Genomic DNA, 27,572 nt, shown 5'->3' with positions numbered 1-27,572 from the left:
ATGGTCTCTAGGGGTAGAGCTATCCCATGCTACTGATAACACTACATGGGAATTGTAAGGTTTCCTGCAAGAAACAGTGCTTTCTCTCTTTTTTCTGGTGTGTTTTAGGAGGTGGGGTGGGGGTGAAGAAGGGACATTGACAACAAAGGAATGACACAGAAGCTTGATCCTGGCAAATGTGATTGCATAAGCCTCTCTCTGCGTTTAACTGCCTAAATTTTCAGAGAAGCCGAGCCTGTACAGATTCCTTGAACAGCAGAGGGAACGGTACATGCTGTGTGTCCTGAAAATCAGAATAGATTGCAGGTGCTTAAATATAGATTCAGGTGCTTGGCTGTGGGCAGATAAGAGCAGAGTAATTCTAGTCAAGGCTTGAAATAATTTCAGCAGTAAAACATAGGCCAAAGTACTGTGATCCATTTGCAACACTGCTAAATCAAAACTAGCTTTGGTAATTACTTCTTATTTTGCCTAACAGCCAACACAGATGGCTCCTTCTCTTCTCTGCTGCATGCTGCATGGGTAAAAAGCATCCATGCACTTGAAAAGCTATTAAAAATAAAAGGAGAAGTAATGTGGAAGAACAATTTATTGTAGCTAAAAAGCTAATTATACTGTTTGAGGAGGTGCTTTCTTCTTCACTTTACATGGGACTTACCCCTGAAATATTAGCATAAACATTTCCCAGAAATACCATGCCTATTCTATTAAAAACAACAAAATGAAAATCAAAATACAGGTTTTTAAAATTTGTTTTATTTTGCCCTCCTGCTTTATAACAGACTAGATTGAAACAAGATTTGCCCTCTGGTTAAGTGTGTTGTGCAGCTGGGTTATCTTGCGCGGAACAAAAGGGGCAGAAAAACAACAACTCAAGTATATACACCTTGCTTTGAGACCAGACATCTGCTCCCACAGTAAGAAGATGCTGTTTTGAGTAAGAGCCCTTTAACCCAGCAGAAAAAGGTGGAAGAAAAAGCAATGGATGGGAATTAAAAGCCACAATGAATTCAATTTGAAAACACTCTACCGAAGTTTGGCATGACCTCCCCTGAATCTATACTGTTCAAGAATGCTGAGAGTCTGAATGTGGTTGTGTGGATTTGGGCTACTCACACAGTCTACCCTTTACTTCTGTTCAAGTGGAGATTTACATGGGAAGTTGTACAGACTTGAGTCCTGAAACGTTCAAGGATAAAACGTTTTGATGTGTTGTGGAAATAGGTGGGCAGCTAGTGGAGAGTAAAGACTACTAATACCTTCCCTGAGGGGAGAGAGGGAAACGGGAGCATCCTCAACCTGGATGGGCTACCAGAGATTCCTGGGGGGAACGGCTGCTGGGACAGGCTTTGCTGTGGAGAAATATTCCTGGGCTTGCACCTTGTTAGAGATCAGATGCTGCACCAACTTGCACGAGTGCATCCCTCAGAAAACAGGCTTCAATGCTTCTGCTGTTTATACTGCCAGCTTGGTGGCAAGAACAAAGGATGCTTTCATCCTGGGAGAGGATACCACAGAGAAACCACTGATGTTCAGTAACCCCATCCCATCCCAGGACCTGGGGGCTTCAGCTGTCTCGGGCATTGCTCTGCTTCTGAGCTGTGTCCTTTGAACCCAGGCGAGGAACTGGCAGCTCTCTCTAACTGTGGTGCATCTTCCTGGCCCCCGGGCAGAGAAGGCACCAAGAGTAGGTAAAATACATCTTGACTTGCCTTGGATTTGCTGAGCTTGTGGCATTGAGAGTTGTGGATATCATGCTGCGTGTCCAAACCGAAACTGTACAGTGCTGGGATGCTCGTGGGTTAAAGCTGTAATTCATTAACTAAGCTGAATTTTGTGTTTCAACCTGAGCCATTTCAACAACAGCAAACACTGCTGGAATTGAACGGCTTTGGGTGAAAAATGCTGTTATCAACAAGTTACTGACCCTATATGTGGCAGCAGAGTTGAAAGGTTTGGGCCAGTAGAGCTAAAAGAGGTTGTTCTCACTTCATGGCAGCTTGAAGATGGATTCTGGTGCTCTGTAGGTGGAAAGGGCTTTTGCCATGCATTGTCCTAAAGGCTTTTTGCCATTTGGCAGTTTCCATCTCCCAGGTGAAATGGGGTAACACTGTTTGAAAATTCCCAGATCTTCAGAAATGCAAACTAAAATGAACTAGAACATCTCTACGTGATTTCTGAAGTCCTGATAGCTTGCTAACTTGCAATTGACTTTGATTTTTTCCCAGGCGTGATCAGGTTCTGCTTCAAAGTCTCCCATTATCGTTCTGATACCTGCAGCCACACAGTGCAATGCTTGCAGTCTCTAGGCATCAACATCTCCCACTTCCCAGCAAAGCCAGCATCTCCATGGATGTTTGAAATCCTTACGGAAAAGATACTATATCACAAACGAGGCAGGGAGCAGTATCTCACAGGAGTTCATCCATTCTTTTTGCCTTAATACAAACTCTAAATTTACCAAGTTTATATATTTTCATTTATTCTACTAAAATGAGAGAGCTGAAATGTCACCCAAACTGAGAATAACCTCATAAAATGCCAATCTGAGTTAATATGGGAAAGAGCTGTTTCTTGCCACCCTCTCCACAAATGAATCCACCTTCTTGCTCAGCCTTACAGTGGGAAATAGCACTGGCAGCTGTCTCTTCCTGAGCCTTTTTAACACCTGTGAAGTAGATCAGAACTTTTCTTTGTAAAACTGAAAGAAGGGACTCATCTGCAAACTCCAAAGCAAGATTTCTGCTATTATTTTATCTCTTGGAGATCTTGTACAAAGCAGGTGCCTTGGGTCTCTGCTGAGAAGAAAACCTGATTGTTTTTCCAATCAAATATATTTTCAGGCAATATAACCAACCTGAAAAGGGATAAAACTGACAAATTAAAAGCCTAATTCAATCGCAATTGTTAAAAAATATTTTTAATAGTACTTGAGTGGCATGTTTGTCTTTTCCCCACTTCTCTTACACTGCTGCCTCTCTCCTGTAGCTGTATTGGCCACAAAGGGGACATAAGCTTTCCTGCTAATGTAAAAAGAGGGATCAGTTCCGGGGAGGTAAGGAATTAGCTGGAGGAAAATAGGCCGCATCTAAATTATTCAAGGAAGAGTAGAAAAAATACAGAAGGACTGTGATTATCCCAAAGGGGCTACGAGCAAGTGAGGCTGGGATACAGAGTTGCTGCTGAGGAGGTTTTCAGCACCACCCTCCAGAGTCCTGTGGACACTTTGTCCAACAGCAGGCTTTCCATGTTCTGCCTCCCGACGTTTATCCAAGCTCTTGGTTGTTCTTATTTTTCCTTTCCGTTCTTAGTCTGTCCTGCCTGAACGTACACCTGGCTTACTGAATGTGAGGTGCTTAAGGAATGACTGGACGTGGCACTCCGTTGACACAGCGGTGTTTGGTCATAGACCGGACTCGATCTTCCATTCTCCAACCGAAGTGATTCTGTGATACCGCTCACAGGGGAAGGAGAAGGTTGCAAGCAGCCAGCCCAGCCTGGGGAGCAGGTCCCGCTCCCCGCTGTCCCCCACCGACGCTCCCCGTCCCGTCCCGTCCCGTCCCGTCCCCTCAGAGGAGCCGCGGCCCCGCCTCACGCGCACGCGCCCAGCGGGCCGCGCGGGCGGCCGGGGCGCGCTCCCGGCAGGGGGTGCGGAGGGGGCGGTGCCGCGCGCACGCGCGCTCCCGCCGCTCCTCAGGCACACACCGGGTGGGGGCGGGCGGTGCCGCCCCGCCGAGGAGGGACCCGCGGCCGCCATGGAGGTGAGGGTGGGGGGCTGTGGTCACGGCGGTCCCCGGCTCGGTCAGCTGAGGGGAGGCGAGGGAGGGGAGCCCTCAGGGGCGCGATCCGTGCCCGCAGGAAACGCTGGGCTCCCGCGGCTCGTTCGGGAGTGTGGCGGGCAGAGCGCTCGGACGCCGGGAGCGGCGGCAGCCCCGGCTGCTGCGGGACGGCCGGAAGGTGCCTCAGCCCTCCGGCCGGCAGCTTTGGGTCTGGGGGCCCTCCCCAAGGAGTGCGGGAGTTTCCTCGTGTCTGGAGCTGGAAATTTTATTCGCCGAAGCTTTAAAGTGCTGTGTTTGGTACATAGTGGGTTTTTCAGTAAAGGGTGGTAAGTCTCTACACTCCTACGGCAGCTGCTTTCTATTGAGGACGTTGCTGGAGTGGGAGAAGAGCAGGCAAAGGCGAATGAACCGGTTCGTAGGTGTGATCACGAGAAGTCTTTTAGTTCTTGTGTTTTTCAGCTGGCATCAGTCGGGGAGAGTTGTGAACCCCGAGGAACATTGAAAAACTGCCTAATGTGTGCTCTGTGGCGTTAGTTTGAGCAGGATGACCTTCTGAGGCAGGAGAAGCAGCGGGACAGCCCTGGGTGACAGCTCGGCTGCTGGCATCAGCAGGACTTGTGATAGCCAAAAATCAGCCCATTCCCTGACACCACTGGCACTTGGCTGTGAAGTGTCAGGTTTGTTTAGAAATAAGCCACTGTTTTTTTGTTTGTTTGGTTTTTTTTTAATCATTTACAGGCTGGTGGCTTCTAAAAGCCTCTTTATCATAAAATGTTATGCCTCACAATTGGCTTGGGAAGATTGGTGTATATTCTGATAACTTCAAAGAACTGTAGTTTGCCTTTTTTTTTTAAACTAAACAGAGCTCCTCTTCATGCCTCCCAGGTGCTGGATGGAAGCAAAGCAAAACACTCCCGCAGAGCTGAACCTCTTTCACTGCAGTTCTAAAGGTGTTTGAGTTTGGCAGCCTAACAGGTAAAGTGGGGTGCCTTGTACATTTGAACCTTTCTTGGTTCTTTAAAGGTGTTTTTCAACCAAAATGCTTCTATGACATTATTTCGTGGTATGATTGCTATACCAGTACTCTGTACTTCAAAAAAAGTATTTATTGCTATGAGGAATTTCCTCTCTCCTTCCAGTACCTTCCTGGTAACAAATGTTAAAACACTGGTACAAATCTTAGGTGACATCAAATGTGACAATGCAGTGGAGGTTAATGACTTAATTTTACAGTTGGAAGCACAGAGGAGGGGAAAATGAAGAAAAATCAGTCTTCCTTCAAAGTTTAAAAACCCATTAAGTTAGATTAGCTTCTCCTAACAAGGCTGCTTTCTGCTAAGGGTGTGTGTTCTGTAGCTTTTTTTTTTTTCCAGTGACAGATGTCATTGATCAGATCTCATTGACTGTTGGTGGGGTGTGGAGCAAGAACAGGAAATATTTATCTTGTATCTGTAGGAAATGAAAAGTTGTCTTCTGAGAAGGTTTTCTCTTTGTTTTACAGTAGCAAAGGAGCTGAGGAGAATTACAGGAGCTAATTGGTGATGCAGAGACAGTCTTCTGAGAGTTGTTGATGCCATCAGATGTAGAAGAGAGTAAACAGCTTGCTGTTTAGTAATTGGCCCTCAGAACCTACTTACATTGTATATCTCCTTAATTTAAAAGTGCTCTAGGGGTTGGAGAAGTTGAAGTAGCTGAGCCAATGTGCTATTGCTAGGTGTTTTCTCATTTAGAATATGTGTGATGGAGTTTAAAATAACTTTGTTGCTAAGTTCTTACTGCCCTGTGATGGTAAGTCTTAAATATGGACTGGCTGCCAGTGGTCAGTAGCACTAAATACCCTGTTTGACTGTTCTGCTGGGTGTGGAAGGAGAGAAGATGTTCTTTAGTGCAGTAACCAGTGTGTGTGCCATGTTGTTCCCGACAGGGCTCACTGTGCACAACTATTTGTTAGCCCTGTGAAGTACACCCTGTTATATCCTCCCATCCATGTGGCTGCCTTGGAGACACGTTGTCCTTGAATAAGAAATAAAAAAGATTACAGTGTGTTTTTAAGCCACCTTCAGGCTAATTTGTAGTACTTACTTGTTAACTCCTGACTGGGTCAGGATACTTCTTTTGTTTGCCTTTGGCTTTGCAGTGGGGATGATAATAGTTCTTTTGCTGTCATTCCGAATGATAACTAATGCTTTTAAAGAAATGCATGTGTGCCTGGGGCAACACGGGCTGATTTCAGGAGATCTCATGTTTGCAGCATGTGTGTCAAAATGCGCCGTTTTCTCCAACACGAGAGGGAAAGGAATGCTGTGTGCTCTCCTCTCCATTAAGGTTCTCCCTGCTTCCCCAGCAGTAACCCTGGGGAAGTAAGAAACTGGGGTGGGAGGAATCTATTTGGAATAACTTGATGTGCTATCCTGAAAAGTGAGATCCACTCACTGCTGGAGGGTTTGACTTGGAACTTCAGAAAACCCTCTCTTAGTTTGCGAGGGAAGTGTTAGCTGGGAGTACCGAAAAGTTACTCTGCAAATTGCGCAAGCTGGGGATGATGCGACCCTGATCTCCTGAAAGTGTGGCAGAGGGAAGTATGGAGCTAAAGAGAAAGGTTGCTGTAACCTTTTCCCCAGCACGAAGGGTTTCAGACGGGTGGTGGCAGCTGTGACACTGTGAGTTGTCACAGTAATGCTGTGATAAGGCTGGATCAATAATTTTGTCAGATTTGCTCTTTCCTGAAATTGGATTACTTGGGCTTTCTCTGAACTTTCAGGTGTTCGTTTGAAAATGCTAATGCTCCTGTATATTGAGAAGATGTTGGAATGTTTTTAAGTTCCTCTCCCTTCATGGATAACTCAAATTAAATGAAACTAAAGGTTTTATTGTAAGTGGAATGAGAAGGTAACTTTTGACAGCTAAGAACGAATTGTGGCAAACCAGTGCAAAAATCAAGTATGAGTATTTACTTCTTAGAATTTGAAATTAGTATACTTAATACAGAATGAGTATAAAATAATGTCTCTGATTTGACACAGGACTGTCATACAACACTGCACATTCGTCCTCTTCAAATTGTATCTCCCTTGATGTGTAACGTTGCAAACACAATTAATCACTATGTAGTTGCTTTATAAGGGTAGCTTGGGTTGTTCTGAGCTTCCTGCAACCACATGGTTTTTGTAGAATCAGCACCTGCTGAGTGCATCCAGTTTCATTATAAGCCACATCTACAGGAATCAGAGTTGATGGAGAAGGGAGGGTCCAGGAACAATGGGAGACACTGAGCTGGGAGGAAAACTGGACTGAAGGGTGTTTTCATTTTGTTCCATTGAAATTGTAGGGGTGTGCTTTCGCTGTGTGTTCATGTGAAGCCCACCACAACAGGTCCTTGCAATGCCTTTAGGCTCTGGGCATGCTGAATACGTGTAGCAGTGTTTTCATGATTTCTGACTGGTAACGTGGTGGTGTTTCTTTTCAGCTCCAGAACAACTTGGCTCAAGCAAGAGTCAGTTTTGAAGCAGTGGTAGTACCTGGACTCTGCTTTCTTCCACTGAGTTCAAACACACAAACAAGGTATTTTCTTCTTGATAGAAAAAGGCATCTCTACTGTGTTCTCCAAGTGCTTCCTGTTACACACATGTGCTTGTTTTCCAAATATACCCTTCCTTCCTTTGGGAAGCAGATTAGAATGAGAGGGGAGTTAGGTCTGGGTAGTGGATTTTGGCATGTTCATATATGGAGTGTTAGGAAGTGAGACGAAAGACGACTTAAGGTCTGAATGAAGTGAAACTTGTGGTAATTGTTCCCTTTCTTCTTCTCTTGGCTTTGTTCACAAGTTTTCTTTACAGCAAAAGGGAAAGGCTGTAACTACCATCCCACACAGGCTCTGAATAATGTGTGTGTTAAATATTGCCTCAACGCAGAGTTATGATAATAAAATTCAGGGACTTCAACAAAACCACAGCTAAGACAGAAACTTGCTCTCATTTTACTTACCATGTGGATTCTACTGGTTCCATTACCCTGTGAGTAATAATCCTAACCTGACTGGAGAAGGACAGATCAGAATTTGAAGACATCAATCTTGGCCCTGATGTGTCCATGGGCCATTTCCCTCCAGAGCAGTCTGTCCTGTCCCTGAGCTCTGTGTCTGGCAGGGTGAGCTGCCTCAGAGCCCACAGTGTCCCTGTCACCAGAAGCACTCCTGCAGTACGCAGAACACCTCAGCAGTGCTTGAATGGTTGAGGCACACTGTCCTTCAGTGTCACCAGAAACTCTTTGGTTATGCAGTTGCAGAAAAAAAGCATTTCTTTGAAAGCTTGAAAAGTCTCTTTGGCTGGACTAAAGGTATTTGCTTGTAGTACCAGCTGTTACTTAAGTGTTGTTCATTATAACAAAGTGAGTAATGAGAGTGAAGCTGGGATACCTTTAAAGGATAAGCTGTGTTGACAGAAATGAGCTACACAATGATGTGAAATAGCAGACCAGAGCAGTAATAAGAATCTTAATACAGCAAACGTTTCATGCTTTAGTCTGACGGCAAATTTAGTCAAGATTACAGGTTAAAAATACCAACTTTTCAGCCATTTGGTTTCTGTATACATGACTAGTGAACTTCCTGTTTTCAGGGAAACAATTCTTTGTAATTTAGGAATTGAGTCAGACTAAAGGGAATTTAAATAATGTAGTGAGTTATTAAACAGCCGACTGTAAATATCAGAGTCAGCTGGTAGGGTGCAGGAGCTGGTTGTGAAGAAATACATCAGCTGTGCTAAGATAGGGGGTTCACATCCTGGGGTTTTTGCTGATTTTTAGTCTGTTACAAGCTCTGAAACTGTGATATTTGAAATGGAATAGAACCTGTCTAGCTGTGACTTGTAGGAGGTCAGGGCATTAAAGTTACTCGTTCAACACCTTGTGGAAATCAAGGACCTCCTTCAAGCAGAGCAGCCCTCTCTCTGAGCAGTTTAATGTGTGTCATTTCAGTCCCAGTTCTGAATAATTCCTGATGCAGATGGAATTGAAAAAGAGGAGAGCTGGAATTAGCTATCAAAGGCTCACCTTCTCTTTATGTTAAAATTTGAAGCTGTATGTGTGTCAGTTTGAGTTCAAAAGAAGCTGTTTCTTCAGAAGTTGGTAAAATGTGCTTTATATTACTGTATTTAAGAAGGCACATATGTCATCCATCATGATGATTTCTGAACACATTCTGCCTAAGACTTGAAAATGAGGATTTACTCTTGTCTTGAAGCTTTCGGTGATACATTTTTAAGTGTTTTACTAAGTTGTTAAGGAGAAAGGACTTTCAAAATAACACGTCCTAAATTTTCAGACATGTGGGTTCTAAGTGACATTCACAGTCAGCTATTACTGACAGATATGAACAAGAAAAATGTAATGGAGCAAAGGAAAAGTATTTCATGTATTGGTAGATTGTTGTGGAATGTTTTCTGCCTTGGAGCTTCTCCCATGTTTTGAGTACTTTAGAAACAGTGAAAGGCAGAGAAACTGCTATTCACAATCTCTGTTAAAAGAGAATTGATGGAATTTTTGGGACTTGCTCTTTCATTATCAGTGTTGTCATAATTACACTTTTTCTGTGGATTTAGCTATTTCTCTAGTACAAGATCTTTAAAAGTTAATTTTATCAGAATTCCTCCTGGCTGTAAAATGTCTTAGCTGTACTTTGTTGCTGCCCTGAAGACTTTGAGCTGAGATTTTAAACTGTTAAGGCAAACTTGACTGGATGTGACTGGTGTGAAGTGCTCCCTCCTAAAACCTCGGTGTGGAATCATTTAACCTTTTTGGAGATAGGTTAGCTGTACAAATATGGCAGTCTTTTTATTTAGGCCTTCAGTAACAATATGCAGGTGGTTTTTTCTGCCATATTATCTGGCATCAGTGAATTGTTATCTCTGACTAAGCTCTTATAGTATCTATAGCTAGTAATGTAGGAAAAAATCTAAATGCCATAAATACTTCTTGCTTTGGAGCATAAATTACCCACTGATCTGTGGTTTAGAAAGGTACATTATGGTTCTGTGAGAAATGGTTTTCTTTCTGGCCTTATGGCAGAATAAACTGACCTAGATTGCTCCTCTGCTCTCTTAACTCCTGTGGTTGCTTTGTTTCACTGAGTGGTTTGAAACTTCCCCACACCTTCCTGCTGTTTCGGAGGCTCATTTTCTTGAGCTGATTTGAAAAAAATCTATTTGCGAAACAGAGGAACAGCTCAGAGAAGAGTGCCCTTGTGAGGGCTGTTAGTGCTGTCTGGTATCAGGGCACGTGTTCTGTTGTGGGTTATTTTATGCTTTGGCTGTGAGGTAAGGATTCAGTATAGATGCATTATTGTTTCCTCCTGTTGTTACATTTGTTTATCAAGTATCCCCATAACTATTAATTGGCATCCAAGAATTGCCTTTTTGGGTTTCCTCTGATATTTGGAAAAGAGGTGGCAGCCTGTGATGAAGAAAAGGAGAGAAACTTTTGGATGGATGAGAAACTAAACACACAAGAGCATGTGCATTTCCTCCTAAAGTAATTGGTTGTTAAAGTCACCTCTATGTTCTGCCACACAGAGATGGTCAGCAGTCAGCCTGTCCCCATAGCAGACAGTGGGAAAAGGAAAAAGAAAAAAAGAACCAGAGCCACAGATCAGGTCCCTGGGAAGTTTGAAGGTTGGTGACAATTTAAAAGCTTTTAATTGTTACAGTCTGCTTTGCTTCTGCTGTTTTTCTCAGTTTTCTTAGCTAAACATTGCTCTTTTTTTGGTAGGAACAGTGCTGATGTCAAAATGTTTTGACTGAACAAATGTGAGCATAAACACTGTGAAGCTTTGTAAGTGAAATATAGTTCAGTGAGGAAACGGAGCAGTACAAAACTTCTTAGTGGGCAAGTGCAAATAAAGGTGGTAGTAGCCTTCTAGGTTTAAATGCTGAAGTTTGTTACACTTAAAACACTATCTCTGCAAGTAGATTATGTGTGGTAGGCATTTTCTGAGCAAGGAGAGAATTGTTTTCCACCTGAAAAAATTGTTCCTGACTTTTATACGAAGACAGGGAAGGTGGCTGAGGTCCTAGATATTGCTGAGATACAAAACATTTCTAGTGTGAACAAATGTGTCATTTTGATGCTGTAATGAAGTTTAATTTTTCTGGTACTTGAAAGAGGGAGGTGAAAAATGAAGCATAGTTAAGACTGGCATGTCTGCTTTAATACTGCATAAATCTGAGGGATGCTTATCAGATGAAGAGCTTGTCTTGATGTTATTCACTAAAATAACTTTCAAAATTCACTTTGATGGATGTGTCCTTTCTTCTGGATTTCTTTGGCAGACTTGTACAAGCTGACTGCTGAGCTGCTTGGTGAGGGAGCATATGCTAAAGTTCAGGGTGCTGTCAGTCTCCAAACTGGGAAAGAATATGCAGTGAAAGTAAGTATAGAGTAAAAGCATCACTTCTGTCTGTGATGTGTCTTCTCCTTCTGAGTATCTCTGTGAAAACCTGCAATAGAATAGGTAATAGCAAAACCTTCTAGGAGATTTTTGGTGCTTGAAATGAGCCTGTTTTATAACTGTTGAGAAAACCTGTCACCTGAAGTGTCATGTCTCCAGAGTGAACTGGTGTATCAGCTGCAGGTAAAAGTCACAAACTAACTCACTGGGATGGTTGGATCTCAGGGCAAGCTTTCCTCTCATGCCCTGGTTTGGTTGTAGTCCTACCTTTGTCTCTTCTTATGAAGAGGCTGAGTCACAGCATGGCCTACCAAACAGTGCAAACTTTTGGGTGCTGATCCGAGTTCAGAGAGCATCAAGTACTGCCAGTGGTTCATGGAAAGCTGTCTCTTTATTTTCAGATAGAGGCCAATCTTCTGTAATATCATTGTAAAGTGTTAGGGCTCATTTACAGATTTGTTGTTATCCTGAGTCCCCTTTTAATTACAAACGCAAATAATAGCAATAGGGAAACTTTATGTATTATTCTAGTCAAAAATAGGCACAAAATTTTAAGCCCCTTGAAAAATGCACCTCTATAGATGCTAGAATTTTGTCCATACTTTGTAAAATTGTTGAAGTTGAAAGGTTGAAATAAACACAGCTCTGCATTAGGAATTTGATGTGATCAGACGCTGAGTCCTGTAGTACTGGTGAATGGTTGCCTGTTCTGCACCAGAGAACTCAGGCTGCAGAAATAAGAAAGCTGTATACATCTGTCCTGGATACAGATGGTGGTGATATTTGTGGTAATTTCAGTTTATGTAGCAGTCATTCAGGCTCAGCCTCTGTGGAAAGCTCTTGTTCTTGTCCTTTTTCAGTCAGAGGACTGTGTGAAGGAAGGTGACTTCTGATGGCTCTGAGATTGAATGTATGTTTTCTTTAGGTTCTATTATTGGGTCTCCATGAAGTTTACATGATGAACTAAACTCTCGTTTTGTGGTGAATTTGGTACTTTTTGCTTAAATGCCTGTAATGACAAATCTCTTCTTTTTGGCTGTTCAGTGTCTGATGTGACTCAAATCTATTTTTAGTAGAACTCAAGTGGATATCCTGTTCTGCACATTGCAAAGTTAAAATGATGCAAGAAAGAGCTTGTGGTAACTGGTCACTGGCTGTGTAAGGTGTGGATTTAGTTCCTTTCTTCTCTTCCTGCCCTAATTTCTCTTGTCCTCTGAATGCCTTCCAGAGCTCTGCTGACACTGCTCTGCTCTGTAAACAAATGCCAGAAGAGAAATTAAACAAACAAACAAAGGTGAAGTGTTCTTCTCTAGTGGGCATGCCCTAGATTCAAACCTTGGAACAGCTACCTAATTCCAGAGCTACTTGCATAGTTCTCACAGTAATTTTTCAAATACGAGGTCTTAACTCTTTTTCACAGATCATTGAAAAAAATGCTGGGCACAGTCGGAGTCGGGTTTTTCGTGAAATAGAAACTCTGTACCAGTGTCAGGGTAACAAGTAAGTATAATCTTGTCTTTGTTTATTTAAAGTGTTATGATTATTTGTTCTCAAATTTTTATGTGTGACAAGGTTAGAAGCTTTGCAGTAGTCTCCTTAAAACCAGTTGTAATTTAGACTTGACCTATTCAGAATAAGAATTTCCCCGTCTCTTATCTGTGAAATTTAGGGGAACTATTTACAGATTGAAAGTTATATCACTCAATTAGCAGCCAGGTCAGTGTAGCTTGATTGTGCTTCAGTGCCTCAAGATGAGAAATTAACATTTTGACACTCTCCCCTGTGATTTCACCATCAGCAAAAGCTGACCTGATACCAGCTGCTCTGTGGAAAGGAAGTCTTACCATTCCTTTCCCTGGCATGTGGTTTGTCCTCCTCCTTGTGTCAGCCTTCCTGCTTTTGCACTGAAGCTCTTAGATCAGCAAAAAGCTAATTTAGTTCTCATTTGGATGTGTGCTGACTTCATAGCCACAGGATGAAGCAACTGTAAAGCTGCTGCTGATGCCTGAAGAGGAAGAAAAGCTGTGCAGGCACTGGCAGCATGCTCTGGGAGCTCTGTGATGGGTTTGAGCCCATTCTGAAGTTACTTCTAGATGTCTCTGTTAATCTAGACTGTATGTACAACAGCTGTTCTTTATATTGCAGTTGTGCACTTTATATTGACCCTTTTCAAACAAATACTTAATAAAAGATACAGAAATAATTTTAAAACCAACTTGTTTACCAAACCCATGGGCTTATGTTGTGCTGTAGAGGAGCAGACCAAGTCTTTCTTTTGTGAGATTGAGAGCATATGGTCATCCAGTACACAGCTGATGAAAAACTCAAGCTCACACGACCACATGCAGAATTTGGGGGTTTGAATGTACTGTTAAATGTAAAAAGTTCTGGCTTACACATTTGACATTCTCAAAGCAACCTGGGGTGTTTGTGCTGCAAAGAATTTACATGAGCTAAGCAGGAGTTAGTCTAAAAATGGCAACTAAGGAGCTGGATGTAATATCCTGCTGACAAGTGCCTGTCTCCTTTGAGCCCTGTGTGTTTTGCTTTGTGATTTCCAGAGAGAAAGAATGCCAATTTAGTTATTTTTTCTTTATTTCTGCCTTCAGCACAAATGCAATGTTTTAAATTATTAAATATAACCCACTATCAGTTACCTTCCTGTCAGCTGAGCAGTAGCAGAGTTCTCACAATCCTGTCTGAATTTGGTGTCTGGTCTATTTTGCGTGCTTAAATTTCAGTGTGAGTTGGAAATATGGTTTTAATGCCACAGACAACCAAAGCAACTTGTTTAACTAGAACTTGTATTTTTGGTTGCTTCTGGCACTTCCTAGTTATCCATGCTGAAACTCTTCATGGCTGTGTGTACACTCCATGCTTGTTCCTTTTATTTCCCTTCTTTTTTGTGTCTTTTTTTAAAGGAACATTTTGGAGCTAATAGAATTTTTTGAAGATGACACAAGATACTACCTGGTCTTTGAAAAACTGCGAGGAGGTACTGTGCAGAAACTGTGCCTTTGCTCATTCAATCATTTTGGTTCCTGTTTGTGTCAGTGTTTTAAAGTAGTAATTGAAGAACTTATTTTAAATGCTTGAGAATTTCAATACAAGAAGTAGAGGAAGTATTATACACAGCTTGAAATATGGTTATTCTTGAGTATTGGTGGGTTTGGTCATGCATTTGCAGTCCCTTTCTGAAGCTGAGTGATGGAAATATCAGCTCTCTTAAAGTGGAAGGTTTGAAATACAGTCAGTAGGTCACAGTACCTTCAGGCAAGGGGAGACACACAGGATGTCAGGTGTTATGCATGATCCTAGTGCAGCATCTATATACTCTGGCAGAGTTTTCCCTTGGTGTAGGATTGACTTCATTTCCTGAAACTCATGGAACTCTGTTAGGGAAACCATCTTCCCTGTGCCTAGGGTTGCTGTAATTGAGAACCAGTTGTGCTTGTGGGTGTTTAAGAGCCCATCAGGTGAGCTTGAGTGGTCATTGGGCTCCAGCACTTCCCACTCACCTGGGGAATGAGAAAGCTGCAGCAAGCACTTTGTGCATTTTCTCACATTTGTCTGCACTGAGTATAATTACTGTACCCACTAATTGCATGGCTGTGCAAAACCATGAGTTAATATGGCCAACCCTTCAAAGGAAAACTGAGCTTCTGGAGTATCCTGATACCCAGAGAACATCATCTATTTTCTCTGGTCAGGAAGGTTTCCAGGAGCAAACTGTACAAATCCTTTCTGCATAGATGCAGAACTATTTTTAAAAGAGATGGATGTATATTTGTCTTGAGTAAAAGCTTTTTTTTAGCTTTGCTCAAAATTGCTGCATCTTTTCATTGTGTTTTCCCATAGCACTTTGTATTGATGCTCAGACTTTTCTGACAAATTAGCTGTAATAGGACTTGATTGAGAAGAATATGCATTTGTCTTTTTTCTAATTTCCCATTCTTCCATTAGTTAACCCTCTTCTTTGTGAGTCTGTGGTTGTCAGTGGACCTGCATGGCTGCTGAGAGGATGATAATGCTACTCCTTCCCTTTTAGCTACTGTTTTTACAGGGTCAGCTAGGGCTGAGGCTGGTTTTCTCTTAAAAAAAAAAAATCAGTATTTGAAGTGTTAGGTGTGTGGGGTTCAAGAAAGAATTAATGGGAGTTAGGGGTCAGATCTGATGCACTGCAGATTCTGATGTGAGTGGCGTGGCTGACGAGGATGAGAGCATTCATCTTCAATGCAAGCCTTACTTCAGTAACTCCAGTCTCCGAGGCTGCTGTTACTTACAGTGTTGGAGTATAATTTGGGCTTTCCATTTTCAACTTTGCCTTCCAATAGCTGTGGTAACTGAAGGAGCTCTGCTCCTGTTTTATCTGTGTTCAGTTCACTGTGATGTGCAGAATCCCTTTAACAACCTCATCTGACAGAATTTTATAATTGAAAGATTTAAGATCCAGCTGATTATATTGAATTTGCATGATTTAAGAATCTTTTCCTCTTTTTTTTTTCCCATCTGAAATGTATTTTGAGAGGTGCCATATGATGCTTTCTCTCTGATGAGTACTGGAGAGTTAGGAACAACTGTGGCAGGAGTGCCCTGCTATTCTTTCTTTATGAGAGTTCTCTTTGTGGGCTGAATATAAAGTCTACAGTAGAGTATGTTTTAATTGATATCGATACAATTCTTATCTGAGAGAGTTTGAACATCGCCTCTATTCAGAAACATAATTTCAAATAAACCTGCTGAGTGAAATGAGCACTTCAGGTGGCTCAGTATTGTTTCCTGCAAAGTGTGGGGTCTTTTCCACAGGGATGGAAACATTGAAGAACTGTTATTACTTTCTAAAGGTGCGAAGAAAACTATACCAGGAAACGCCTTTGAACTTTGTGCACTCAGGAAATCTGTAGCAAACTAGAAGGTGTTGGTTTTGGCAAGGGAAAATGTCTGTGTTTGATACCTAATGACCTGGTCCAAAGTGGCCTTCCTCTACTTACCTGACCCAGCATGGCTGTGCATATCTGAGCAGTCTTTTGTCCATCTCTTCTTTTTGGATGTTCTTCCTCGTCCCTGAATGCTCACTGGGGAGGAGTGGCAATAGCATTGATGGTGTAAGAATAGGAATTACCCAGTAGGAGATTTCCTTCCACATCTAGAACTGAAAAGAAGTGAAATCACCTGAGATAGAAAGTGTTGAGTGTATTGGGGCTAATAACAAATGGCAGTTACTTCTTGAATTTCTTTGCCTGGGTGCTTTTACAAGTACACTGCTCTGAATAAGAAAATAAAAGGCAATAGTAAGGCTACTTAAGGGGCTTGGATCTCTGTGGACTACATGGAATTGGTTTTTTGAAGACATTTTTTATCTTTTGAGAGGTTTGATTGAATTCACTCTAAGAAGATGAGAAATCAAATCTCCCTTTATTCTTTGTTAAAGGGATACCAGTGATGCTCTGCCTGCAAGCTACCAGCCCTTCAGTATGTTTTAATTTAGAGGTCTTTTGTCAGATTTTATACCCCTGGACAAATTTTGCCTTAAGTCAGTGTAGGAGCCTTGCCTTGATGCCTGCGGGAAATTTGATGTGTATTTAAAGGTCAGATCTCTTCTTCCTTTGATGGTGTTGAGGCACAAAACGTGTATCCTTGACTTTCAGTGCAGGGTTTCAGTGGTGACATTATGGAAAATGAGGAGAGTTTGAGTATGACCACCCATGACCTGGGGTAGGTTGGGTTTTGCTGAAGTGTTTCTGTATCTCCTTAGCTATGTTTGAGTTTTACTGGTACTATTGGCAAGTGTGTGGAAAACTGACCAGTCATGTCCTGGGGCAGTAAAAAGTGATTGCCTCTCATGCTGTGCTTAAACTAGAGAGCTGCACTGTTTGAAAATTATGTTCTAGCACACTTAAGTGTTGAAGCTGCTCAGTTGTGCCTTTTTCTTCTTAGTCATTCCCCTTTGCTCCACAGAAGTTGCCTGCTGTGAAAGGCTGTTATAGAATGTGAAAATAAGGTTATGGATTCATGATACTTGGAACTAGTTCAGCATTCATACTGAGGTTTTCCTCTTTCCCCTGTTACCCTGACAGGTTCAATCCTGGCCCATATACAAAAGAGGAAGCACTTCAATGAACGAGAAGCAAGCAAAGTGGTGAGAGACATTGCCTCTGCTCTGGATTTTCTTCACACAAAAGGTGAGAGAAGGCTGCCTCCATCTTGACTAGTTGATACTGTACACTCAGGTTATGAAGCACATTTATCTTTAAGTAGCCAGCTTTTGCTAGTGTTTCCATTTACAGCAATGCCAGATGACTTAGGCTGCTTTCCTCTATGATATTATTTTCATGTTGTTGTATTTTAATTAATTGGGTGTGTTAAGATGGTACAGGCTTTTCAAGAAGAAAACTTAAATCAGCATCCAGGGAGAGTTAACATTAGGGTTGAGTCTGTTCCTGTTACAGAAGCCACCGTATAAAGTTTACTCAAAAGGGATCTAATATAATATTAATTTCCTCTTCTTTCAGGTCAACAGAGTTACTTTTTTGTAATTACTCAGAATTTCTCCTGGTTACAAGACCTGATAGTTTTTAGTAGATTTTGGCCCCCACATTTTGACTCTCACTGTTAAATTGAGAGACCTAAGTGAACCATAGCATTTATTTGAAAGTGTCCTCAATTCTTTTGGAATTTGCTTAGATTTAAAAGCAGTTATGTTTGTAGAGACTTTTTTTTTTAATCTTAAAAGTGTTTTTCTGCTGCTTTTTTGACTTGGGAATACTTTGGTTTAAATTCCAAAATTGATGTGCAATGTGGTCATCCCAGAGTATATTTTTGGGCTGAATGTGATGGAGACTTTTGAAGTCTTTCCTATGTCATGATTATCTGGCCTTGCAGCTTCAGTTGCTGTTACAGTGACTACCTCTGAATAGAAGGGCATGTAATTGGAGACTGTTGATTGGTTATGTATTTTGATACATTTTTTCTCTTCCTTTTTGCCATTCTGATTAGCCTGGTAGATCTCAGCAGAGTTACATTTGCTGCCTAAGTTGCTTAGTACTGGCCCTGGTTTAATAAATGTTTAGTTGTAGTCTGTACTTTTAAGTCACAGGACTGTGTATATGCTGAGTTGGAATCACAGCACTGGTACCTCAACAGGTTGAACCCATTAAAAAGAAAATTGTAGCAATGCATAGGGATGAAAGTGGTAAACCTGAGGAATATGGATCTTGTCCCATATTGTGACTGTTACAAGAAATTAATTTGAATGTGAAACCAAACTGAGTTTGGATTAAGAGCTTTTGTAATCCTCACAGCCTGCCTATGTGGTAACTCAGCTTTAAATCTTCAGAGAAGGTACTTCTTGAATAGCTGCATTTAGAAGATTTTAACTTTGAGATACAGAATATATAAGAAATAGGAAACTTAGGCTGAATATGTGGAAAAATTATTTTTTGATGTGCAGGGCTATAGTGGGTTTCTTAACAGCTGAAAGTCCAGGTACCCCATTTAAGAGGTTTAACATCGACTCAGCTAATACCTTCCTGTAGTTCTTTCTCAGCTTTTAGTTTTAATTTCCCTTTCCCCAAATGAGAGGAGGGTGATTGATTAAAATGGCTGTAGAGCAGCAATCTGCTTTCTTGTTGTTTGCTGTGAACTGGGACAGTGGGGACATGGTTTGCAGAATCAGCTACAGCAACATCCATCCCCTCTTCGTTTTATTGTTCTCTTTATGGTTCTTCCGTGTGACATTAAAATAATTAGTAAGTAGGATACAGAACACTCAAGTAAACAGGAAATTAAAGCAGTTTTATTGCACAGCTTAATGGTGAAGTGCTGTAGCTAAATGCTTTTAAAAAAATTTGAACGAGGACAACTAATTCTTTTGCCAGGAGTAGTTTAAAAACTCAGCTGGATGATAATCCTGCCTTACACCCACTTGGGATGTGTGTGCTTTATTGCTAATAACCTACTGGAGGGGTGTATAAAGGCAGTTGTTTTCTCAGTGCTCTGTGCAACTTCAAAATCAAATGTTACATAATCAGACATTTGAATTCAAACAGTAATACAAAAAGGACACTGCTGGCTTTCCCATTGCAAGCCAAGCCAGCTGGTGGGAGTTGGGGCAGCCTTGTAAACGTCAGCATAGGCCGCCTCGGTGGGTTCATCGTGCCATCTTTTGTGCCAAAGCCGTGTGCACTGTGTCAGTGTGAACACTCTGATTCCTTTCGATCGGGGCTCTGCTGTTATGTTATATTTTAAGCCACGTCTTTGGAGTGTGCTGAAGAAAAGATATTAAAAACTCCCTTGCTTAGAGTTTGGTGGGATTTTCCTTTCTGTATTCTGAAGTAGTATCAGGTGTCCTTGGAGTGTAAGTTTCTAAATCAAGGCTAGCTTCCAGTTAAATTACAGCTAAGTTGCTCATTTGATTTGATTTTTTTGCCTCTCATTTTCTACCTTCCAATTGAGCTTGATCATATTAAATGGAGGACTTCCAGAAGTTGTGTACTTAGGCTTTTGAAGAATTTCTTTGACAACACAGAACCACCTTGCATGTGGATTACACAGATAACTTTGTGCTTCCCTGTTAGGTTTGCCTATTCTGATAGGAGTCAAAGGAAGAAGCCCTTTGGTTGTTTTCCTTTAGCTTTTCTTCTGTATCTCTAACTGAACCTCTAATTTTTCATTTGCTTCAGCAATGAGTACATACCCCAAAGGGATATTTTCATCTGGGAACTCGGGGGCTTTTTGGCAGGGGAGAGTGCCTCAAGTACTGTCTGTGCTGGTAGGAGTTCAGCAAGCCAGTTGATCCATCTGGAAAGAAGAACTTTACTGTGAAAGGCACAAAAATCATTTCATTGAACTGTGTAAAGAATTAAACTTTCCTAAAGGTCAGTCATCTCAATAAGCTGGTTTTAAGGAATGTAATTAATTTGGGCTAACAAAAAGGCCTGGTGTTAGCAGGTTCTTATTTGCTTGACAGACTCTCCTGTACAGTTAAGGAGGATAAAGGTATAGCAGGATACAACAGTGACTTTTAACAGTTACACTTTACAATTAAATTATTATATTTAAGAGAGGCAGGTGTGTGTAGCATGCTCAAACCTAGAGTATCTCCCAGGCAACCTTCTAATAAAGAGAGGTTATGAGAAATTAAACAGAGGAGTATCCTTTCTAATGAACATTTGTACTCTCTGTTCAGGTATTGCTCACAGGGACCTGAAGCCTGAAAACATCCTGTGTGAATCTCCAGAAAAGGTGCTCCTCTGGTCTCTTAACCTTCTGAACTATATTTTTTTAACTTGGTTCCCAAAAACGTCCTTGTGGTTTTTCTCTCCTTGAAAACTTTTGAACCCATTAGTGAACTTCAACTAAATTTAACAGAACTGAAGCTTAAAAGAGACTAAATTCTTCTTTGAGCTGTGAAAATGTGAACATCTGGCTAAGAGATAAAAAGCCAACTGGCCTTAGAGAGGGCCCAGCAATGACACTCTAGTGCCTCATCTGTTCTGAGCCAGTACCCAGATGGACAAGCAGCCTTTAGAAGCCAGCTGGTCACATTATATGACTTGTTTCCAAAGTGCTCTGATGTGTACTGGCACTTGCCTAACCAAAGAAAAAAACAATGTTGCAGGATCAGATGCTGGTGGTGTGGGTGCAGCTGAATGCAAGGAGTGGAATGTGGCTGTAAGAGACTGGGTCTCACTAGGGACTCTTCTGTCCTGGGGTTTTCTACTTCACATATGTACATATTCATAGATTTTGCATTAATCCCAGTCTTCCTGACCTCTTTTTTCTTTTTTTTTTTTTAAGATATCACCAGTAAAAATATGTGACTTTGATCTTGGCAGTGGGGTGAAGCTGAACAGTGCATGTACTCCCATAACAACTCCTGAATTAACAACGCCGGTGAGAGAACCTATTGTGACTTCGTGCTTTTTTTTGTTCTACTACAGACCAACTTTTCTTATCTCCAGAGGAGACTTTCCAAAGAGCTTACTGCCACTACACTCAGTGCTGGATAGTTCATTTCCACAAGTGTGTATTTGTGATAAATACTGTCTTGCTTTCCCAGTCACAGGACAAATACACTAAAAGCACAGGAGCTCACAGTGTTAATTCTCACTCACAGCAAGTGACACATAGGTCCTGCTTATCTCTTACACAATCAAATGGGGAAACTTTTTTGTGCATATTTTTTGTGTGCTTATGGGCAGACTTTGAACCTTAGTTTTGTGTTCTTTTCCCCATGTTTTGGTTCTGTAGCTAAGCCAATGAGCTAAGGAGAATGCAAGCTCTCTAATCAGTGTGTGGCTTTATAATACACATTAGTTTGAAAAACTACAGTCCTATGCTTTTGCCATTTACTGTGAAAGAAAAATCTTGACAGTGTTGCAGAAATCTTACAGAAATCTATTCCCCTGATACACTTGTCTGATAACTAATGCATTAGATTTAAAAACCTGAAAGATGTAAATTAATATTTCGACCTTGGATCAAAGGTTCACAGTCACGTGGAACAGCTTATGGTGCTGCTAAAGAACTATAGGAACTTTAGTAGTCACTGATGCCTGATTTCTGCTTTTGCACCAAGCTGCTTGGTATAAAGAGTGGAAAATGATAAACCTGAGACTTGTTTTGATGTGACCCTCCCTTTGAAAACTTGCTTGAATTTGCTTTTGTAGTGTGGCTCTGCAGAATACATGGCACCCGAAGTGGTGGAAGTCTTCATGGAGGAGGCCACGTTCTATGACAAGAGGTGTGATCTGTGGAGCCTGGGAGTGATTCTTTACATCATGCTCAGTGGGTACCCCCCTTTTGTGGGCAACTGTGGCACGGACTGTGGCTGGGACAGAGGAGAAGTTTGCAGAGTTTGCCAGGCGAGTGTGCATGTCCTGGGCATGGGGGGAGTGCAGAGTTCTCCTGTGAGCTTTGGTTGTAGGACTTGCTGTCGTGTCAGCAGTGGAGAGCTGTGCCTGATCCTGGCAGGTAGCTGGGAGGATGATCTGTCACTGAGAAGTGAGGGTGGCAGTATAGAAGTTGAGTGATGTCAGTTTCTAAAGTAAGGTTGGGCAGCTGCCTCTCCTTCCTCCTGATGTGAGATCTCAGAGCTTCTCCTCATCCTCTTCCCCACCCTGCCATCCTGCCTTGTTCTGTAATCCTTGATCTGGTTTATGTTAGTCACCGCAATTCCTCAGATAAAATTTGAGCCCTGGGAGGGCTGCCATGCAGGGCCTGAATTTATTCTTTCTAAAAACTGAGTGTTTTAGCTGCCCTCTTAGGGGTGGGGGGAAGTGTTCTCAGCAGACTGTGTATTGTGTCCATCTTAGGATGCACTGAACCACTCTGTGGAGCTGCCTGTCACTCTCCATTGACTCCATAAGGAGACTGGATGGTTTCAGTTGTTGCCCTCCACATTAGGTGGATAAAAGAGAGTGTCCCCTGAGAAACCTTCTGGTTGCAGTATATTTAAATTGAGTAATTTTTCCCTTTACTAGAACAAGCTTTTTGAGAGCATTCAGGAAGGCAAATACGAATTTCCAGACAAGGACTGGTCACATATTTCCTCTGAGGCCAAAGATCTCATCTCAAAGCTGCTGGTTTGTGATGCCAAAGAACGACTTAGTGCTGCTCAAGTTTTGCAACATTCGTGGGTTCAAGGAGTATGTATCCCCCTTAGTATAATTTTAAGGGTTATTCTTCTTCCAAAGGGTCAAACAAGCTGTTCCCTGTCACTGAACTTCTTATAGAGTCCTTGCGTGTCTTGGTGCTTATATCTTGATTAATTAAATGATACACAGTGGCTTTATTTATTTTGCATGGTAAATATTTGGATGAATATGTCATCCTTTAAGTGTTTGTTTTGTTTAATTATTGCTTTGTGCATTTTAAATGGCTTTCTTGTGAATAGCAAGCACGGCAGTACACAAATTATTGTGTTAATACAGTAATGCAGAATACTGGTAAATACGGTTATGAAAGAACAGCAGTGTCCTTTTTTGCTTCAGTTCCCAGTTCAGGAAAGAAGGAATAGAGCCTCTGGAGAGCTTCCAAAGCTGTAGTCTTATACCTGCAAGCTGTGAAATCTTCTTGTGAGGGGAGACAGATTATGAAATATGCTTTGCAAACAGTGATTTGTAAGCTCACAGTGAATGAATTTATATGCAATATGTGTTAGTTGTAAAGATTTGGGGGAGCTACTTGGTTTTTGTCACTCTTGGGAAACCTTGGTTGCCAGCTGCTAATATGTAACTAACTTCTCTTCACTGCTTCTTCTAGCAGGCTCCTGAAAGGGGATTGCCCACCCCTCAAGTTCTTCAAAGGTAGCGTTTGTTTTCTAAACATGTGTAAACTTGGCCAAGAATAATTACTGAAAGAATGTGTGAGAGAGAGGAGTTGACAAATTAGGAGGTGACATCCCTGGCTGAGAATGGAACTTCGTAAATGTACAGCACTAATTTTGTTAAGAACATCAGAAATATTAAAGCTCTGAATTTTCTTTATGATCTCATCTTGCTTGTTTGTTGGAAAAGCATTAGAGGGAATTCCTGCAGTGCAGTGTTAATCTTAGACAGAAAATAATGATGGTTTTGTCAGCTTGCTGCCCAGGAGGGGGAGAAAAAGGCATAAAGGCATGTATTAGCCAGAGAGCCTGCTTTCTGATGGGTGAATAATCACCATAAACACAGACTTGGATCTGACTTTCGTTGCAGTTGGTGGTACTCACAGTATCCATTTACTGTGAGCAGGGCAAGCCTCATTGGAGGTGATTTGATGGGAGATTCTGTATGCCAGAGAGCCTGAGTCTCACATCTGTTTCTATCTACATGTTTGCTGCTGGCAGTTGCAGGTGGTTCTTCCCAACAGAAAGGTATTTCCTTAAAGCCAGAGGTGCAGTTATAGTGGGACTGCAGTTCTCTGGAGAAGGACAGCATTATGGCCCCATGTGCCCATCCTTTGAGAACAGGTAGAAATTAGGGATGACATCTCAGGCGGCTTCCTGGGTTTACATCAGAAGTCCTTGCCAGAAGGAGGAGTAGTACTGTGCCTGTTTCCAAAATCCCAGAGTGTTTTTGTCATGTATTGCTGATCCTCTGAGAGAGGATAGATGCACATATTAACTGGTCATTTCGCCTGCTGTATCAATGATTTGGCAGAAGAAATAAACATGCCTGGAAACAGATACTCTGCTGTGAGGGCGAGTGGGTGAAGTGCCTGGATTGACACTGCCTCCTCCTTTTCTTTCCCTGGCCAGGAACAGCAGCACAAAGGACCTGACCCTGTTTGCTGCCGAGGCCATAGCCCTGAACCGGCAGCTGTCCCAGCACGAGAGCGAGCTGAGCGCCGAGCAGGAGAGCGCTGCCCACGCCGTGTGCTCCATGAAACTGTCCCCTCCCTCCAAATCCCGCCTGGCCAAGCGCAGGGCCATGGCACACGCCACCAAAACCAGCGACTTCCAGCCAGTTCCCCATAAAGCCTTCTAGAGCTCCTTCCTGCTGTGGGGGGCAGGATCAGTCTGTGTTCTTACTTGGGTTTTTAACGCTGATAAAAGCTGCTCTGCTTCTGACACTTTGATTAGGAGCTTGCTCTTGTGATGTGAGTTGTAACTTTAAGGGGACAGCTTTTTATGGGAATGTTTTTTGCCTGTCAGATTTAGTGCTTTAAGATAATTCAACTGATTTTTTTTAAACTGCAGATGATGAGTTTGCTGCTGTATTATCTGAGGTGATAAATCACTAAGTTTTCCTCATTTTCTTCCTAGAAGAGCACAGTTTAAAATGCAAACTTGAAAACATCAGGAAAAACCCACACTTTGCCTAGCAGAGCATCAAGCCTCTCCCTGCCAATGGCTGCTCTCCTTGATGGCACATTTTGGAGGTGCTGCTGTTTTTGTCAGCAGTAGGGACTGTTCCAACCAGTGCTGTTCCTCGCTTTCTGTAGACTCAGGAATGAAGATGATGACTGGGTGGATCTCTGTCTCCATTGCATTCATTGGGCTTAAGTGGAATGAGGATGGTACTGTAATGGTGCAAGGATTGCTCATACTTCTAGAGATGGAGAGAGCTGTGTAGTTTTTTTATGTTGCTGATGATTTGTGTGTCAGCATGTGGGGTGAAAACTGGGAGGGGTGGGGTTTTTATCTGACATATCTTTGCCCTTAATTATAATGTACTCCATACCATCTCTTTTTTAATTTTCTGGAGTTTAATGTCCATTATATCCCATTGGAACAGTTACATTCTTAAATCTGGTAACCACAGATGTAACAGACTGTTTATGTAACAGTTTATATTTACTATTAAGTAGGGTTTTTATTATTAATTTGGGGTTTTATTGTATTAATGCTATCTTCAGCTAAACCTTCCTTTCTATAAAATGGAATTTCTCCATGACCTTTTGTGTGTCCTACCTGGAGTTCCTAATGCGAGTGGACAGACTTCAGTGAATTTTGGTGTTTGAATAATTTAGAAATGCCAAAAGCAGAGGTACAACTGTACAAAAATGGTGCTGCAGCCATTGAATTCTGCCTCCTGCAGTAATCTCAGGCTGGGTGTCCAGATTTTTGCTTCCAGTTTCAATACTATGGTGCAACAGAGCCAAGAATAATTTGGAAGGGTTTTGGCTGAAAAGCTGAAGATTTTAAGTGACCAAAGGGAGGACACAGATGTTGAGCACTTTCTGAAACATAAGCTGTGAAAATTGGGCGCTAAGATGCCCATGATGCACCTTACCTTGTCAGCCCTTTCTGAAACCTTTTGCTGAGGCTTTGTGTGCAGGGGGGGAGGAGGAGGCCCCCGGGTGGCAGCACAAAAACCTCCCAAGCAGAGTGAGAAGGAATAAAGTAGCAGATGCAACAAGCACTTGGAAATTGAAAGGTCAAAGCTGAATGCCTTTGCATGGCCTATTCAGGGTGGTTTTACATTATCAGTAGTACCAGTGCATACAGCTATTTTTATAAAACATGCTGTATTTTGTGACTAATATTAAAGTTGTTATTTAAATGTTTTTATACGTTGTGCCAGCTGATGAATGATGAAATGTATTTTGCTTTTTTAAATTAAAATGCCCTAAGTTATGTATTTAACACATTTGACTGTTCTTTGTGGTTTTTTCCTCTTTATTTTTGGTGACACAGAAAAGAGAATTACTTCTTTGTGTGACATTGGATCTAGGACAGTTGAAGTCTCTGAGGACTAGGCATACCTCCCTCTTCTATTGATTTATTTTATTTATCAGTCTCTGATCTCAGATTTCTTTCTGGGAACTGAGAAAAGCGCCCCAAGCAGGGAAGAGGTGTTAACTTAAGCTCTCGTGTGTAGTCTACTTTTGAGTGCCTCTTGCAGAGTTATTTTTTAGTTTCTTTGGAGGTCTGTGGCTCTTGGGTGGGGAAGGTTGTTTTCCTGGAGGGGTGGGATGCAGCACTCCCCAGTGCTCTGTGCAGCTCATGCCTCGAGTGAAACCTGAACAGAGGAGGAATCCCAAACCAGGTGCCAGGCCCTTTATTTGCACTCGCCTTTCTTTCAGAGGAAATCTGCCATATTCACATCAAATGCTTTTAGTTGAACTGTGCTTTAAGATGATCTGCTTCTCCTTCCCTTTTCCTCCTGGGCAAGAGAGGTACCAGAGAGCGCAGGTGACCTTGTGGTAGGGGTACAGGAGTGATGTTTCAGTGGGGCCAAAGGTCTTGGATCTTCCTTTGCCTCAAAACGAGAAGTCAGATTCAGCTGATGATCCAACAGGTGCCTCTTTCCCTCTGATCTGTACCTTTCACTGAGAGTTCAGCTTTCTTCAGGTGTGTTATCTCCAGAGGGCTTAATTTGGAAGGCTTTCACTATGCTTTTTTTCATGTCAGTGAGGAAGAGGCTCTTGCTTCTAGGTGGGAAGTCACTAAATCAGGGACTCTGATCTGTGCTTTTGAGGTGGTGCTGGGTTTGCTTGTGTCCCCTGCAAGTCTTGTTTGGCAGCCTGTGGGACATGACTGCTTCATCACTGAATCTCAGTGCCTCCCCTCTGGGAAGGGCTGAATCTGTGCCATGTTTTTTCAGTTACATGTGATAAACCACACCAGGCAGCTTATGTGAGCTCCCTGGCTTCTGAAAAAATGATGGGAAAGTGTCTTCTTGGTGAGGAAATGGGGTTGGCAAGGCAGAAGGTGGCTTTCAAGAATTCCAAAAGATACTCTGACCAGCAAGGAGAGCATCAAAGCAGGTAAACTGATCTTTAATGTTTTTAGAAATTTCTGCTTTCCCTCCCCGAGGTTTTCCTGGGAGGTGAGTGAGCAAACCGAGGGAGAGCCATCAGCGTGATTTATGGGGAACTAATTTCAAACAAATGGCAACGAAGCAGCTCTAGTCTCAAAGCTCCCC

At 42.1% G+C, this 27,572-nt stretch overlaps 1 protein-coding gene across 7 annotated transcripts; it reads left to right on the top strand.

Moving 5' to 3' along the window:
* The first annotated feature begins 3,661 nt into the window (after window positions 1-3,661).
* On the top strand, window positions 3,662-26,294 carry MKNK1 (MAPK interacting serine/threonine kinase 1). 7 transcript variants are annotated; one of them, XM_048312945.1, is made up of 14 exons: window positions 3,662-3,761; window positions 4,665-4,754; window positions 7,246-7,340; window positions 10,346-10,444; window positions 11,102-11,199; window positions 12,641-12,720; window positions 14,142-14,215; window positions 17,298-17,402; window positions 20,408-20,463; window positions 21,019-21,114; window positions 21,891-22,085; window positions 22,704-22,868; window positions 23,488-23,528; window positions 24,461-26,294. In XM_048312945.1, exons 4-14 carry the CDS (start codon window positions 10,348-10,350, stop codon window positions 24,687-24,689), a joined length of 1,236 nt encoding a protein of 411 aa, XP_048168902.1. In that variant the 5' UTR covers window positions 3,662-3,761; window positions 4,665-4,754; window positions 7,246-7,340; window positions 10,346-10,347; the 3' UTR covers window positions 24,690-26,294. The 7 variants fall into 7 exon arrangements, with proteins under 7 accessions (XP_048168902.1, XP_048168898.1, XP_048168903.1 ...); XM_048312941.1 differs by having other exon boundaries at window positions 23,485-23,528; XM_048312943.1 differs by having other exon boundaries at window positions 3,679-3,761; window positions 4,643-4,754; window positions 23,485-23,528.
* The last annotated feature ends 1,278 nt before the right edge of the window (window positions 26,295-27,572 follow it).

The sequence above is a fragment of the Corvus hawaiiensis genome, chromosome 9, assembly GCF_020740725.1.
Source record: "Corvus hawaiiensis isolate bCorHaw1 chromosome 9, bCorHaw1.pri.cur, whole genome shotgun sequence".
Taxonomy (NCBI): domain Eukaryota; kingdom Metazoa; phylum Chordata; class Aves; order Passeriformes; family Corvidae; genus Corvus; species Corvus hawaiiensis.
Note: the sequence above shows the minus strand (reverse complement) of the source record. Positions and strands in the feature narration are given on the sequence as shown.

Bases quoted from the DNA above. Each gene is read 5' to 3' on its own strand.
- MKNK1 (XM_048312940.1), top strand. From the start codon at position 10,330: ATGTTCTGCCACACAGAGATGGTCAGCAGTCAGCCTGTCCCCATAGCA. The intron at 21,115-21,890 runs GTGAGAGAACCT...TTGCTTTTGTAG, and splicing joins CTCCTGAATTAACAACGCCG to TGTGGCTCTGCAGAATACAT. The intron at 22,869-23,484 runs GTATGTATCCCC...TGCTTCTTCTAG, and splicing joins AACATTCGTGGGTTCAAGGA to CAGGCTCCTGAAAGGGGATT.